Source organism: Salmo trutta, chromosome 25 (assembly GCF_901001165.1).
Source record: "Salmo trutta chromosome 25, fSalTru1.1, whole genome shotgun sequence".
NCBI classification, from domain to species: domain Eukaryota; kingdom Metazoa; phylum Chordata; class Actinopteri; order Salmoniformes; family Salmonidae; genus Salmo; species Salmo trutta.
In genome coordinates this window covers 16,547,360-16,564,102 of record NC_042981.1, presented here as the reverse complement: position 1 = coordinate 16,564,102, position 16,743 = coordinate 16,547,360, and the positions used below count along the sequence as shown (strand labels likewise).

Sequence of the window (16,743 nt, the reverse complement as noted above, 5' to 3'; positions counted from 1 at the left end):
GACTTCATTCTCATTCCTGGCGCTGGTGCTTTTATCATAATCACTCGATCGTCAATCATTTACAGAATCAACGCCGAGAACATCTTTTGTAATCTCATATTAAATTTCCCCCGAATCCACCCCTTGGCAAAAATTACTCACATCGTTAAAAAATATTTAATTAGGCTGTAGTTTATACAGGTCTCATGGGGGAGTGGTGATTTGCATGAAGCAGGTCGCCCTATGTACTGTGTGAGGGAGATTGGATGTGAGAGGGGGTTCAGCGGGTCACAGTCTCAGCCAAGGACCACCATTTGCCAAGGTCAGACAGGTAGCTGGGTGGTTCCCCTGGGTCCTGTCCAGCACACAAGGAAGACAGCTCCAATTGCCCTTAATTACTAGCTTCCTTTAAGCCATTGAAAGTCTGTTTTTATTTTAAAATCCTCTCAGCTTCTGATGCCCACGATGCTACAGCCATATATGTGTAGCCTTTCCATTTGTTTTGGAACCAGGAGATAACTAGAGATATTCACTAGAGCCCTGGTTATTAGATATTCTGCATGAAGAGTGGTGTGATACCACTCTGGCATATAAAACACACACGCACACACCCACACACACACACGCAAGAGATGGGTGGGAGGACACTGCTGCTTTGGCCCTCTATCCAAGTGATGCTGGTTTGGCCCTCTATCCAAGTGATGCTGCTTTGGCGCTCTATCCAAGTGATGCTGCTTTGGCCCTCTATCCAAGTGATGCTGCTTTGGCTCTCTATCCAAGTGATGCTGCTTTGGCCCTCTATCCAAGTGATGCTGCTTTGGCCCTCTATCCAAGTGATGCTGCTTTGGCCCTCTATCCAAGTGATGCTGCTTTGGCCCTCTATCCAAGTGATGCTGCTTTGGCCCTCTATCCAAGTGATGCTGCTTTGGCCCAGTATCCAAGTGATGCTGCTTTGGTCCTCTATCCAAGTGATGCTGGTTTGTGACACTTGAGACCACAGGTTTCTTACTCTTCTGTCATTTAGACAGTATTGAAGATTTGCAGTATTATCAAAGCTGGTGGACCCTCCCTCCCTCCTTCCCTCTTTAGTTGAATAAATCAGTAATAACATAGGTCTGGTATTAGTTATTTAAACCCTATAAGAACAGCAGTTTGCCATGTTAAGAAATTTTTTAATTTTTTTATTAAACTTCCATAGCTTTATGCCAAGTGTTAACAATTGAGGGCAATGTAATATGAATCATTAATACAAGAGTAATTATACTCTATCAACCTTATAATTTTTCATTTATCTAATGTTAAATGCAGTAATTCATTCTGAACCCTAGAGCCAACATCAATTTATTTGATTAGTACTTTACAAAGTCACACCGATATTTTAGAAGTGTGGGATGGATTTTATATTTTTCTCCCTCCCAACAGTCATCTGAAATGTTACTTTCCTCATGGGATGGTGCTCTATAGAATGATAAAATGTGATCATTAAATATGCACGTTTGAAGGCTTTGATTAACATTTAAGAGCTCTTATAAGTAAAATATTTACTGAGTGTACAAAACATTAGGAACACCTTCCTAATATTGATTTGCACCCCCTTTTGCCTTCAGAACAGCCTCAATTCGTCGGGGCATGGACTCTACAAGGTGTTGAAAGGTTTCCACATGGATGCTGGCCCATGTTGACTCCAATGCTTCCCACAGTTGTGTCAAGTTGGCTGGATGTCCTTTGGGTGGTGGACCATTCTTGATACACACAGGAAGCTATTTGATACACACAGGAAACTGTTTGATACACACGGGAAGGGGGTTAGGGTGGAGGGGTGGCGGGGGGGTTAGGGGTGGAAGGGGGTTAGGGTGGAGGGGTGGCGGGGGGGTTAGGGGTGGAAGGGGGTTAGGGTGGAGGGGTGTGTGTGTGTGTGTGTGTGTGTGTGGGAGGGATACACTACATATACAAAAGTACAGTGCCAGTCAAAAGTTTGGACACACCTACTCATTCAAGGGTTTTTCTTTATTTTTACACTATATGTACAAAAGTATGTGGACCCACTTTTAAATTAGTGGACATGGCTATTTCAGCCACAACCATTGCTGACATGTGTATTAAATCTAGCACACAGCCATGCAATTTCCATAGACAAACGTTGGCAGTAGAATGGCCTTACTGAGCAGCTCAGTGACATTCAACGTGGCACAGACATAGGATGCTACCTTTCCAACGAGTCAGTAAATAAAATTTCTGCCCTGCTAGAGCTGCCCTGATCAACTGTAAGTGCTGTTATTGTGAAGTGGAAACGTTTAGGAGCAACAACAGCTCAGCCACGAAGTGGTCACACAAGCTCACAGAATGGGACCGCCAAGTGCTGAAGCGCATAGCGTGTAAAAATCTTCTGTCCTCGTTTGTCAAAATCACTGCAGAGTTCTAAACTGCCTCTGGAAGCAACGTCAGCACAATAACTGTTCGTCTGAGCTTCATGAAATGGGTTTCCATAGCTGAGTAGCTGCACACAAGCATCAGCTGGGGATAGATGGAGGGTGTTAGGGGGCAGGGGATGTTCTACCAGCAGGTGTCCACATACTTTTGGTCATGTAGTGTTTGCAGACAGACAGACAGACAGACAGACAGACAGACAGACAGACAGACAGACAGACAGACAGACAGACAGACAGACAGACAGACAGACAGACAGACAGACAGACAGACAGACAGACAGACAGACAGACAGACAGACAGACAGACAGACAGACAGACAGACAGACAGACAGACAGACAGAGAAAGAAGGAGACAGAGAGAAAGAGAAAGAGAAAGTGAGACAGAGAAAGAGAGTCAGAGAGAGAGAGAAAGAGAGACAGATAGACAGACAGAGGGAGAGACAGATAGACAGAGAGAGAGACAGACAGATGAAGAGAAAGAAAACATACAGGAGGCAGGCTGTCTAACAGGTGATGATATTTGACAGTTCTAATAGAGCAGAACATTTAATAGAGGAAGATGACATTTCTGAAGCCCTAAGTAATTAAGAGGTTTCCTTCTTTTAAAACGAAGAAGCGTTAAGTACTGCCTTTTTATGTTTGGTGGCGGTTGAATCAGGTGTTTTATATGACTATGTTCCTTCCTTCCTTCCAGCCAGCCAGCCAGTCAGGTGTCAAAGGCGTAGATATTAATAAGGGATTTTCTACGGAATAAGCATGTTGCTAATGATGCCTGGCCCAGCTGTGCTCCAACCCTGACAATACCACACACACACCAGCCTAAATTACAATGCAAATGCAGCCACTGTAATCCATGTGTCCTTTCTGCCATCACAGAGTATAATCTGCTGCCTCTCTTGTAATAGACAACACCGGCCACTTTACTGCCCACGACGCAACACAATGAATATTTGAGCCTATATTATTTCTGCCCCGGCTGCGCATTGTTCTCATCTAGTCATCAGAAGAGATTAAAGCAGATGACTGCATTGTTGAGCCAAGGCTCATTCTAATACAGTTAAAATAGTCATTGGTCGTGTTCATGAATTATAATGGGCCACAAAAGGTTTGTCTGCCACCAAGCCTGTGAAAGAGAGATAGAAAGCTTTTGGCTTGTTTCATCTCCATTCTGAAATGTATTCAGCAGGCAGTCAGCGCTGGACTGGCATTCACACTGACCGCACGGGCTGCAGTCAGATCATTTATTATTCTGGCTTAATCCAGTTACAAATGGGAATCGCCATCTCTTATCCCTAGTTCGGTAATCCATGGTAGTGTGTTGCTCTTTAGGTTAAAGACTGATGTACAATGGTCTCTCTTTTCTAAGGGGGATGTGATTATGTCACTCCTTTATCTGAGGGGAAATTCAGCCATTTGTAATCTGTAGGAGTTCCTATCCCCAGCCACCAGGCCTGACCCCTCCACCTCCCCTGCCCCCTAACACCCTCCATCTATCCCCAGCCACCAGGCCTGACCCCTCCACCTCCCCTGCCCCCTAACACCCTCCATCTATCCCCAGCCACCAGGCCTGGCCCCCTCCACCTCCACCTCCCCTGCCCCCTAACACCCTCCATCTATCCCCAGCCACCAGGCCTGACCCCTCCACCTCCCCTGCCCCCTAACACCCTCCATCTATCCCCAGCCACCAGGCCTGGCCCCTCCACCTCCCCTGCCCCCTAACACCCTCCATCTATCCCCAGCCACCAGGCCTGACCCCTCCACCTCCCCTGCCCCCTAACACCCTCCATCTATCCCCAGCCACCAGGCCTGACCCCTCCACCTCCCCTGCCCCTAACACCCTCCATCTATCCCCAGCCACCAGGCCTGGCCCCTCCACCTCCCCTGCCCCCTAAAACCCTCCATCTATCCCCAGCCACCAGGCCTGGCCCCTCCACCTCCCCTGCCCCCTAACACCCTCCATCTATCCCCAGCCACCAGGCCTGGCCCCTCCACCTCCCCTGCCCCCTAACACCCTCCATCTATCCCCAGCCACCAGGCCTGACCCCTCTACCTCCCCTGCCCCCTAACACCCTCCATCTATCCCCAGCCACAAGGCCTGGCCCCCTCCAGTCCCCCAGCCCCCTCCATCTATCCCCAGCCACCAGGCCTGGCCCCTCCACCTCTCCAGCCCCCTTCATCTATCCCCAGCCACCAGGCCTGGCCCCTCCACCTCTCCAGCCCCCTTCATCTATCCCCAGCCACCAGGCCTGACCCCTCCACCTCCCCTGCCCCCTAACACCCTCCATCTATCCCCAGCCACCAGGCCTGGCCCCTCCACCTCCCCTGCCCCCTAACACCCTCCATTTATCCCCAGCCACCAGGCCTGGCCCCTCCACCTCCACCTCCCCTGCCCCCTAACACCCTCCATCTATCCCCAGCCACAAGGCCTGGCCCCCTCCAGCCCCCCAGCCCCCTCCATCTATCCCCAGCCACCAGGCCTGGCCCCTCCACCTCTCCAGCCCCCTTCATCTATCCCCAGCCACCAGGCCTGGCCCCTCCACCTCTCCAGCCCCCTTCATCTATCCCCAGCCACCAGGCCTGACCCCTCCACCTCCCCTGCCCCCTAACACCCTCCATCTATCCCCAGCCACCAGGCCTGGCCCCTCCACCTCCCCTGCCCCCTAACACCCTCCATTTATCCCCAGCCACCGGGCCTGGCCCCTCCACCTCCCCTGCCCCCTAACACCCTCCATCTATCCCCAGCCACAAGGCCTGGCCCCCTCCAGCCCCCCAGCCCCCTCCATCTATCCCCAGCCACCAGGCCTGGCCCCTCCACCTCTCCAGCCCCCTTCATCTATCCCCAGCCACCAGGCCTGGCCCCTCCACCTCTCCAGCCCCCTTCATCTATCCCCAGCCACCAGGCCTGGCCCCCTCCACCTCCCAAGCTGCCTAGCCCCCCCCATCTCTATCCCCAGCCACCGAAGCCTCCACTTCGCCAGCCTCCTAAGAGAATCTCATTCCCTTTAGCCCAATAAATAGAAGCCAGAGACTGTGTCCCAAATTGCACACTATTCCGTAGACAGTGCACTACTTTTGACCAGAGCCCTGTGGACCATGGTCAAAAGTTTGGGACGCAGACAGTGTCAGCCTTCTAAAGGAGACTCTGAAAAGACTTCTTTGCAATGTGTCTTCTTCTCTCTGTTGCTTCCTTATCTACTGCGATCCTAATTGTGTCATGATCTATTTTAACAGAACCATGTATGTTTGCTATGTATTGGGTCCTGATCTAAGTAGCTTACGTAGTTGTTAGATACTATTTTTAACATACACATCTTGGAGAGACTGAAAGTTAGAGGGATTGTTCACCAAATTACAAAATGACACATTAGTGCTAAATCAAAGCGTGGATTGCTGTCATACTTTGTCCATAGAGTGCTTACAGGGTGTCACGACTTCCGCCGAAGTTGGTGCCTCTCCTTGTTCGGGCGGCGTTCGGCGGTCATCGTCACCGGCTTTCTAGCTGCCACCGATCCACGTTTCTTTTTCCATTTGTTTTGTCTTGATTGTTCACACCTGGTTCCCATCTCGTTATGATTATTTCCCTATTTAACCCTCTGGTTCTCATGATGTTTTGTGCGTGATTGTTTGCTTGTCATCGTGTTAGTTGTTTTGTGTCAGGATTATTTATCCCTGCGTGGATTTTGACTTGTGAGTTTCTTCGAGAGTAATGTACGGTATTTTACTCAGTTCTGTGTCCTGCGCTTGACTCTATCCTCACCTCCACATAACTGACACTGACACAGGCTAAAGAAAGCAATGTGTTGTTTTGTAATTTGTAGAATTAGAATGCCCATGGTTAGAGGTTCTATATCCGTTCTACTCATTCTAATTCTATTGTTCATCCTGCCATTTGACATTTAATGAAACTATGAAGTACATACACTATTAGTTGCAACCACTTTTAATCAGCCTTCTATATTTTAAGTTTTGAATATGTTTAATTCATTTTAAATCATGTTGTTGGCTAGATAAATAGAAAAGTTATACAGCAACAACAGTAAGTTCACGTCACAGTATTGGTGTATCATTTCACTTCTTAATCATTGTCTCTTCTTTGGAGTATCATTTATGAAGGACTAAATTGCTTCGAGGGATTTGACATGAAAGAGATTATCCCCATGTAATACTCTGGTCCCTGTAGACCCAACCTGATCAGTGAGCGTTGCTTGGCCAAACACCATTGTAACGCACAGAAGGAAATACCAACGCCATGTGATTGGATATTCAGGAAGGGGGTTTATAAACTCAGCAAAAAAAGAAACGTCCCTTTTTCAGGACCCTGTCTTTCAAAGATAATTAGTAAAAATCCAAATAACTTCACAGATCTTCATTGTAAAGGGTTTAAACACTGTTTCCCATGCTTGTTCAATGAACCATAAACAATTCATGAATATGCACCTGTGGAACGGTCGTTAAGACACTAACAGCTTACAGACGATAGGCAATTAAGGTCACATTTATGAAACTTAGGACACAAAAGAGGCCTTTCTACTGACTCTGAAAAACACCAAAAGAAAGATGCCCAGGGTCCCTGCTCATCTGCGTGAACGTGCCTTAGGCATGCTGCAAGGAGGCATGAGGACTGCAGATGTGGCCAGGGCAATAAATTGAAATGTCCATACTGTGAGACGCCTAAGACAGCGATACAGGGAGACAGAACGGACAGCTGATCGTCCTCACAGTGGCAGACCACGTGTAACAACACCTGCACAGGATCGGTACATCCAAACATCACACCTACGGGACAGGTACAGGATGGCAACAACAACTGCCCGAGTTACACCAGGAACGCACAATCCCTCCATCAGTGCTCAGACTGTCCGTAATAGGCTGAGAGAGGCTGGACTGAGGGCTTGTAGGCCTGTTGTAAGGCAGGTCCTCACCAGACATCACCGGCAACAACGTCGCCTATGGGCACAAACCCACCGTCGCTGGACCAGACAGGACTGGCAAAAAGTGCTCTTCACTGACGAGTCGCGGTTTTGTCTCACCAGGGGTGATGGTCGGATTCGTGTTTATCCCTGAAGGAATGAGCGTTACACCGAGGCCTGTACTCTAGAGCGGGATCGATTTGGAGGTGGAGGGTCTGTCATGGTCTGGGGCGGTGTGTCACAGCATCATTGAACTGAGCTTGTTGTCATTGCAGGCAATCTCAATGCTGTGCGTTACAGGGAAGACATCCTCCTCCCTCATGTGGTACCCTTCCTGCAGGCTCATCCTGACCAGACCCTCCAGCATGACAATGCCACCAGCCATACTACTAGTTCTGTGCATGATTTCCTGCAGGACAGGAATGTCAGTGTTCTGCCATGGCCAGTGAAAAGCCCGGATCTCAATCCCATTAAGCATGTCTGGGACCTGTTGGATCGGAGGGTGAGGGCTAGGGCCATTCCCCCTAGAATTGTCTGGGAACTTGCAGGTGCCTTGGTGGCAGAGTGGGGTAACATCTCACAGCAAGAACTGGCAAATCTGGTGCAGTCCATGAGGAGAAGATGCACTGCAGTACTTAATGCAGCTGGTGGCCACACCAGATACTGACTGTTACTTTTGATTTTGATCCCCCCTTTGTTCAGGGACACATTATTTCATTTCTGTTAGTCACATGTCTGTTGAACTTGTTCAGTTTCTGTCTCAGTTGTTGAATCTTGTTATGTTCATACAAATATTTACACATGTTAAGTTTGCTGAAAATAAACGCAGTTGACAGTGAGAGGACGTTTCTTTTTTGCTAAGTTTATTAGAGGCATAGACATATTAACAGCCTGATGGTTTTCCTTGTCATACCCAAATAACAATGGCAAATCCTGTTTTCATCCTAGGAAATTAGAGTGTTTAAAGGTTAGGGGATTTTATTTATTTAATTTTAGAACAAATTTTGTTAAGTTTGAATTTTGGGAGGGGGGATTTAGAAATTGGATGAGTAGGATGTTACTTCTGGTAGCAGAATTCATGTTGTGGTACACCTCTGGAAACTCACACACACACACACACACACACACACACACACACACACACGGTGCTACTGTAATAATGACCCTCCCTGTCTCTCTGTGTCCCTCCCTCCCTGCAGGTGGAGCTGACAGGAAGTAGTGTGTTTGACTACGTCCACCCCGGTGATCATGTGGAGATGGCAGAGCAGCTGGGCATGAAGCTGCCCCCGGGGCGAGGCCTCCTTTCTCAGGGCACCGCCACCGAGGATGGCGCCAGCTCTGCCTCCTCCTCTTCACACGCAGCGACCCCCGAGCCAGGTGGGCAGAGAGGGAGGAGAGGGAGGGAGGGGAGAGGATAGAGATGATGGCTGGTGGAGAGTTTGAATGGGGAAGATGGGGAGGGGGTGTGGGGTGATGAGGAGAGAGGGGTGACAGGGGATAGGGTGGCCTTTCATGAAAATACTGTAAAATGTGCTGTCTTTAACACAGTTGAATATTGAGAGCTTTTGGCATGTTTATGTTGTTTTGTAATTGTGATACTTTGGTCATTTGAAGCTGGAATACCTGATTTTGTAGTTGTTGTTTTTACAGTAAAGTGTTAGTACTGAGTTGCTGCATTTTATCCTTTTAATATCAAGTACCAACAGCTGTTAGCTTACACTCACTCAAACAAGTCTGTGAGGGTTTTCTGTTATGAAGGGTGTGTGTGTGTGTGTGTGTGTGTGTGTGTGTGTGTGTGTGTGTGTGTGTGTGTGTGTGTGTGTGTGTGTGTGTGTGTGTGTGTGTGTGTGTGTGTGTGTGTGTGTGACATGATATGTCTGAGGAGTGTTTTTAGCCATGCCCCAGATCCTCCCTCACAGGGACAGTGGAGCCCAGCCGTACTGTAACACACAGCTTACCCTGCCTCACTCTGCCTCCCTTCCCCAATTTCATTACAGAAGGAATGAAAAGAGGCGACATCCCTCATTGGAATTCTTTTCAGGCCTGTTATAGACTTTGCCTTCCAAATGTTCCCATTTTCATTGTGTTATACAGATGATAATTTAAGTATTAGGGGGAAATCCATTTATAAATTAAACAAAATGACTTGATATCCATCAGTCCCTTGGTTCATCAAGCTGTTCAAACAGGAGGAAGATTGGCTGGTCGGCCGGAGAGATTCTGTAATTAGATCTTCAAAGGATTTATTATTTCCTGATTGGGGCTGTAAATGAATTTAAGTTCCACATTTTGTCCTTTTCGTGCATTTCTTTCCAGCCAGGAGATATTTCACACTGGCAGAGCAGTGGAAGAAGAGAGATTAGAGAGAGAGAAAGAAAGAAAGAGTGAGAGAGAAGGAAGGAAGGAAGGAAGGAAGGAAGGAAGGAAGGAAGGAAGGAAGGAAGGAAGGAAGGAAGGAAGGAAGGAAGGAAGGAAGGAAGGAGTATCTAAAGAGCTTTAGGGCTCCCGACGTTGAGATATATTTGTCTACACAGGGACTCATTATGAATGGGCTGTAGGAAGAGACAAAGACCCCCCCAACTCTTTAACTCCTCCAACCCTTCCTGTCCTTTTCTCCCTTTCCCCTTTCTCGTTCTCTCTCTCTCATTCTCTCTCTTTTTCTCCCTCTTCTCCCTTTTCTCTCTCTCTCTCTCTCTCTCTCTCTCTCTCTCTCTCTCTCTCTCCCTCTCTGGGAGCTAAGTGAACGAAAGCAGTGTGCCAGGATGGGGGTTTCCAGCCTCTTGTCACCCCCCCACCCCAAACACACACCTCCCCCCAGCTCAGCTGTCCTGTTGTACTCCCTCTCTCAGCTCCACCAATGGATGGGGGATGTCACATCTTCTTCCCCAGCCATCCAGCCAACCAGTCATACCTGCAGGACAGAATAGTGTTATCAACAGTCTATTTTGCATACGTGCAGCAGACTGAGATTTGTCGGTTTCCTTCCCCTTCCCCTCTCTAGGGCATGTCAGCTTGGTAATAAAGGTGTGTGTGTGTGTGTGTGTGTGTGTGTGTGTGTGTGTGTGTGTGTGTGTGTGTGTGTGTGTGTGTGTGTGTGTGTGTGTGTGTGTGTATGTGTGTGTGTGTGTGTGTGTGTGTGTGTGTGTGTGTGTGTGTGTGTGTGTGTGTGTTTGTGTGTGTGTCAGAGCAGAACATACCTTTTTTATCTTAGAGAAAGTTTCTTTGATGAAGATGAGAGTGGAGCGGGATGCACTATCTGTGTAGTGATGTCATCATGAACACAGGTTGTTGTTGTGGTTGTGGTAAGGATCATCAGATCAGTCTTCCTCAGGACACACTGGTCCTCTATTGATTCGTATTCATTTTTACTCCCACTAAAGTTCCACACTACAATCCTGTAGAGAGGGTCTCTCCATATTCATGTTTTAGAAAGTTGACCCCACTGTCTTAGGAGAAAACATGTTTCAAGTGTTAATTTCATTTGCCATATGTAATAAATATATTTGAAATCTTACTCACCATAGCTCTCGTGTTAAAAACAGCATTACTGGGAAGTATGTGTTGCATTGATGTCGCTATTCTTCTCACAGGGAATAGTGTCCAGTCAAGGTAGTGCAATTCAGTCTGTTAAAACATTCAAATTCATTCAACAATACTGTATTCATTTTGTGTAAAAATGAAAATTCAACTAATTGCCATAAGTAGTTAATTATGTGTCGCAACAGTCATCATTTTCCAAGGCTTTGACTTATGTTGGGATCATAAGTCCTTGATTATTGTTGCTAATTATGCTATTAGTACAATGACTGTGAATAATTATTTGTAATTGTACAGGTTTATCATAATTATGAAGTTACCTGAGTTTATTGTCATCTAAGTTTTATGTAATTTAAGGGACAATTATAATGACTTTCTCCAAGGACAGAGCTGCTCTGAAGCTGTGGGCAGTAGAGCCGTATGGGCTGGGGGGTGTTGGACGGTGTTGGACGGTGTGTGTGTATACTGTATGTGTTAGTGGTGTGTGGTGTGTGTGTGTGTGGACTGCATGAACTCCTATCCCAGTATGTTTAACCTTTGATTTGTGTGGATCCTACTCTAGCCTTTAACAGGTGTCTGCTGCATGTGACATTTGAAATGTAAATAGAGCTCTTTACCAATAGCCCCAGAATCTACCTTTGTTAACCCTCTCTCCTCCCCTTTCAAACACACACACACACACACACACACACACACACACACACACACACACGCACACACACACACACACACACACACACACACCCCGATCTTAAGTCATGGTATGAGGTTCTGAGTTGGGGGCAAGGTTCTTCACCTTTTATTTTGTATTTTTTTTATTGAACCTTTATTTAACTAGGCAAGTCAGTTCAGAACAAATTCTTATTTACAATGACGGCCTACCAAAAGGCAAAAGGCCTCCTGCGGGGACGGGGGCCTTGTATAAAAATAAAAAATAAATACAATATAAATATAGCACACAACACATCACAACAAGAGAGACAACACAACACTACATAAAGAGAGACCTAAGACAACAACATAACAAGGCAGCAACACATGACAACACAGCATGGTAGCAACACAACATGACAACAACATGGTAGCAGCACAAAACATGGTACAAACATTATTGCGCACAGACAACAGCACAAAGGGCAAGAAGGTAGAGACAACAATACATCATGCGAAGCAGCCACAACTGTCAGTAAGAGTGTCCATGATTGAGTCTTTGAATGAAGAGATTGAGATAAAACTGTCCAGTTTGAGTGTTTGTTGCAGCTCGTTCCAGTCGCTAGCTGCAGCGAACTGAAAAGAGGACCGACCCAGGGATGTGTGTGCTTTGGGGACCTTTAACATAATGTGACTGGCAGAATGGGTGTTGTATGTAGAGGATGAGGGCTGCAGTAGATATCTCAGATAGGGAGGTGTGAGGCCTAAGAGGGTTTTATAAATAAGCATCACCCTGGTATGTGAAGAAGCATATCTCAGTCAGAAAACAGTATTAACTCTATAGGCATACACTAATCCTGCAAATTCACACAATATTTATTATGGATTTGATGTACTGGAATATATTAAATCAACCCTATGTGCTAATAATACAGTGTTAAACCACTTTAACTTTCTCTCAGTTATTATATTACAAAATGATTATACTAAAGCAAAAAATAGCCATTTTAAAACAAGCGTGCTCTCATAGTTTAATTGGATTTTTCAGAGTACACATTGAGCCATCAGAGACTATTGTTGTTAGACTTTTCTAATGACTTTTCTAACTAAGACTAGATGAGGTGCTGTTTACAATAGAGCATGATCAAATGAAGATAATGGAAGAGTTGAGTGACAACATAAGAGCTCACTGCCCTGATGTGAAATTCTTCTCATCCTCTGCATTAATATTTCTCATATTTTAATATCAGCTACGTTTAAATCAAACTTCTGAAGTGATCATTATCATTGAGAATATTAGAATAGATTTTTACAAGCTGAAGTTTGAGGCCTAGTTTAAAGACTGTATGTAAAAAGTATAGATTGTGTAGTATTCAGAATGGTCTTCCATGCGCGTGCGTGTTTGTATTAGCTCTTGTCCTGGGGAATAGGAGAGGAAGGGGACCTGTTCTGTCAGCCAGGAGAGGAGAAGAGCTAGCGTCTTCTCTCCCAGAGAGCCTGGCCCTGTCCTCACCTTCCCAGCCACGCCAGTCCTCCTGGCTGATAGACCTGCTGGAGCTGCTTATAAAGCATGTATACACGCACACACATGCCCTCTCACACCGTCGCTCCCAGCCACAGTCAGCCAGAGAGGAAGTCAGAGAGGCCCGGGGTCTGATATGCAGCCAGGCTGACTGGTGCTGGAGTAGAGGAAGACAGAGAGGCCCGGGGTCTGATATGCAGCCAGGCTGACTGGTGCTGGAGTAGAGGAAGACAGAGAGGCCCGGGGTCTGATATGCAGCCAGGCTGACTGGTGCTGGATTATAGAGGAAGACAGAGAGGCCCGGGGTCTGATATGCAGCCAGGCTGACTGGTGCTGTAGAGGACGGAGGCTGGGGGTGGAGGACTGGCAGGTTGGTTGTGTTGGGGTCATGTGTGCTCAGATGTGATACTCTTACACAGGGGCAGCTGTCACAGCTTTGTATCTACCATCCCACCTGCCTCATTTATAGTCTGCTGGTGAAATTGCTCTCTTTTAGATGTCCTGTAGCCAAGAGTCCTTATTGGTCTTTGGTGGTGTGGATGGAAAGACAATACCAGACCAGTCGTATTGTGGACTAGGCTATACGTATGTGAAGGGTACATTTTGCCCTCAGAACACCCTAAATTTGTCGGGACATGGACTATAATGTGTCAAAAGTGTTCCACAGGGATGCTGGTCCATGTTGACTCCAATGCTTCCCACAGCTGTGTCAAGATGGCTGGATGTCCTTTTGGTGGTGGACCATTCTTATTACACACGTGAAACTGTTGAGCGTGAAAAACCCATATATATAATTATTTAGGTTGCAGGTGCAGCCAATTATTTATCATTATCCTGTGTGTCTGGGTACGACAGACACCTCTGACAGCTAGTTGACTGTACTTGAAGACAATGGTAACTGCAGTAACCCCTCCAAAAGGGAAAGCTGTCAAACTCTCATCTCCCACATTAGTAAAAGGACTAATAAACGCTTTTGAAACATCTGTACATTTCACCATCACTCCTCCTAGTACCCGGAGCCGCTCCCAGCAGTTATCAAACCGCTCGGCTCAGCGCCTATATACGCAAAACAATCCCTAAGGAGCAACAAAGAAACTAATGACAGCTTAGCTGGCCTACAAGATTGAAAATTCTGTCTCAAAGAAAGTACAAGATCACTGGAGAAGGAAGGTATCAGAGCTTTGAAAGACAAAGAAAGGATCAAGCAGTCTCTAGACTATTAGAAGCCGGTTTTATTTAAGCTTATTTGGCTGATAAGGTTGTCAGAAAAGGCTTTTTATCAGCCGAGTGTTGTAGGCGCAAGGCATTACCACACTGCTCTGTTCCCATGCAGTGTAGAGGGACAGAGAGTGCTGCAGTGCTTTGTGGGAAAGGCTTTTGATAAAGATGCCACATGTTTTCACACAGGAGGAAAAGCCACTTTGGAGTTCAGATCTCTGATGTTAAACGGTTTAGAATAATGATACCCTGTCAGAGTGGAGACCCTCTTGTTTATATATTGGCTTTGTTTTCCTACCTAGACAAAGCTTTATTGTGTAATCTGAATATTCTGCTTTGTTTTAGGAATTGTCATATAATTGCTCTGTATAAAATAAATACCTGGTCAGACAAGTGATAGCTTGTTAAGACAGAGTTGTTTTTTTACTTCCTTCCAGGAAGAGAAATGGAAAACAAAACAAGAAGCCATTGCAGTCACAGCCTTGCTCTGTTTAAAAAAGCAATTTAGTTATTTTTCCAGTTTGTAGAAATGACAAACCATGTCTCTTTGAGTATACGCAGAGGGCGGAATAGCAAATACAAAGCATGTTGACAGAAAACACAAGCAATTAACATATTGTATGACTCCACTACCAACTCCTCACTCACAAATAACGGCCTTCTAGAATTGTACATAGGGAGTGTTAGCTAATCAGACATGAAATATTGGTATGTCTGAATGACTCTGTCTAACTGGGTAGGAATGCATTGGTATTCTGTTGAGCTCTTATATGCAAGATGGGTCACTGTGTTTCTCAGGCATTTATTCATAGAAAAGGAGCCTCTGCAATCTGACTCACCTCTCTGGCACCCCTTTTAAATACATATTTTAGATCACTCACAGGAGTAAATGATGGCTTATTTGCAGCTTTGTGTACTATTTAGACTGCCCACTCTCTGAGATTAATTGCTTTTTGTTGGGCCTAAATTTCATATATATATATTATATATATATTTGTTTAACTAGGTGCTTATAAGAGCAGGTGGTAGATAAGATGTCTACTCCCAATAAACTGGGAAATTATCACTCCTGCTTTTCCTCATGGCACAATTTGTCAAACCTGCTGATAGGAAACAAATTCTATTCATAAGGTCCCCCCCTCTCCCCTCAGCACCGATGTGATTTGGTAGCAATTCAATTATAGTTTTGTGAGATAGTGCGTCCAGAGAGAGAATCCAGGCTGACAAGAAATATGACAGGACAGTTACAGAGTGTTTATGCAATTAAACTTTCACTGACAATACCTGGCGAGTGATGAATGCCTGGGCTGAGGTTTGTGTGCACAAGTAATGCCCCACTAGGATGGCACATTATTCATTATTTTACAGCTGCTCTGATCTTCCAGGGTTGGCTGGGAGCTGTTGCAGGGAGGGAGAAGAAGTGAACGTTTGGAGTAGAGGGAGAGAGAAGGAGAGGAGGTAAAAAGAGAGGGAGAGAATGAGGCAGGGTAAATAAAGAGTAGAGAGAGCTGAGGGAAAAGCAAAGTAGAGGGTAGAAAGAGGGCTTAGTAGAGAAAGGGTGTGGGGGGGTGGAGGCTATAAGGGTGGGGGAGTGGGGGAAAGGACAACGGAGGAGAAAGCTTGGTCTATCGTTGAGAGGACTGAAAACGTATTCTGTGTACGCATACATGAATACAATCCAATTCTCAGGCAGTTTGCATTTCATTTGTTATCAGACAGTTGACATGTAGATTCTATTTTAATAGCGTAAAAATGAAAGCTACTCTTTATCTAATTGAATCAGAATATTTTCCATTGGCGAGACTGACTATGTACATGGGATGTCAATATTCATAATTGCATGATGGTGTGTGGAGTCTGTTCCCCTAAGACTCCTGTAATGATGTATTGCATCTTAAATAAAAAATAAGCCCAGATTTGTGTGCTAGCTAGCAAGCGCTCAACACTCCTTGCATCTCAAATGGCACCCTATTCCCTATGGCCCCTGGTCAAAAGTAGTGCACTTTAAAGGGAATAGATTGCCATTTGGGACGCAGCCCTACTGTCTACACCTTCATCCAGTCTTTCTCTTCCACCTTAATCGATGTAGTCTTCAGAAGACCATTAAAAGAAGGGGAACAAAGGCATAAAGCAGTGTCCAACACAAACACACATTAATAATCTGTCTATTCTGTGGAGAAAAATCACATTTTACTCCAGAAAAACCCTATGATCTCCTTAGCTTTACCTGCGTAGTGAAGTACAAAGCCACAAGATATACAATAATGTCATGGTAATATGCAGACTAAAGACAGCGGTGAAAATGGAAAGAGAAGTGATCTATTGGGAGTCAAGCACAGTAAGGATTACTTTGTATGATACGGTAGCTTCTCTTTTTATATTCTAGTTAACAAGGATGTTGTGACCTTGTAAAGACGTTTCTTTGTTTACTTTGTCACTGGCATCTTTTGCCAGTTATCAGCCGTACAGACATAACCTAACCCTGTGAATGTTATT

General features: G+C 45.7%; 1 protein-coding gene across 1 annotated transcript in view; it reads left to right on the top strand.

Annotated features, from left to right (window-relative positions):
- Nucleotides 1-16,743, top strand: part of LOC115162074 (neuronal PAS domain-containing protein 3-like) — a 320,867-nt gene that overhangs the window by 268,303 nt on the left and 35,821 nt on the right. Inside the window, exon 6 of the mRNA XM_029713023.1 lies at nucleotides 8,519-8,696. Within this exon, the coding sequence (XP_029568883.1) occupies nucleotides 8,519-8,696 (178 nt within the window). The remainder of the gene's footprint in view (nucleotides 1-8,518; nucleotides 8,697-16,743) is intronic.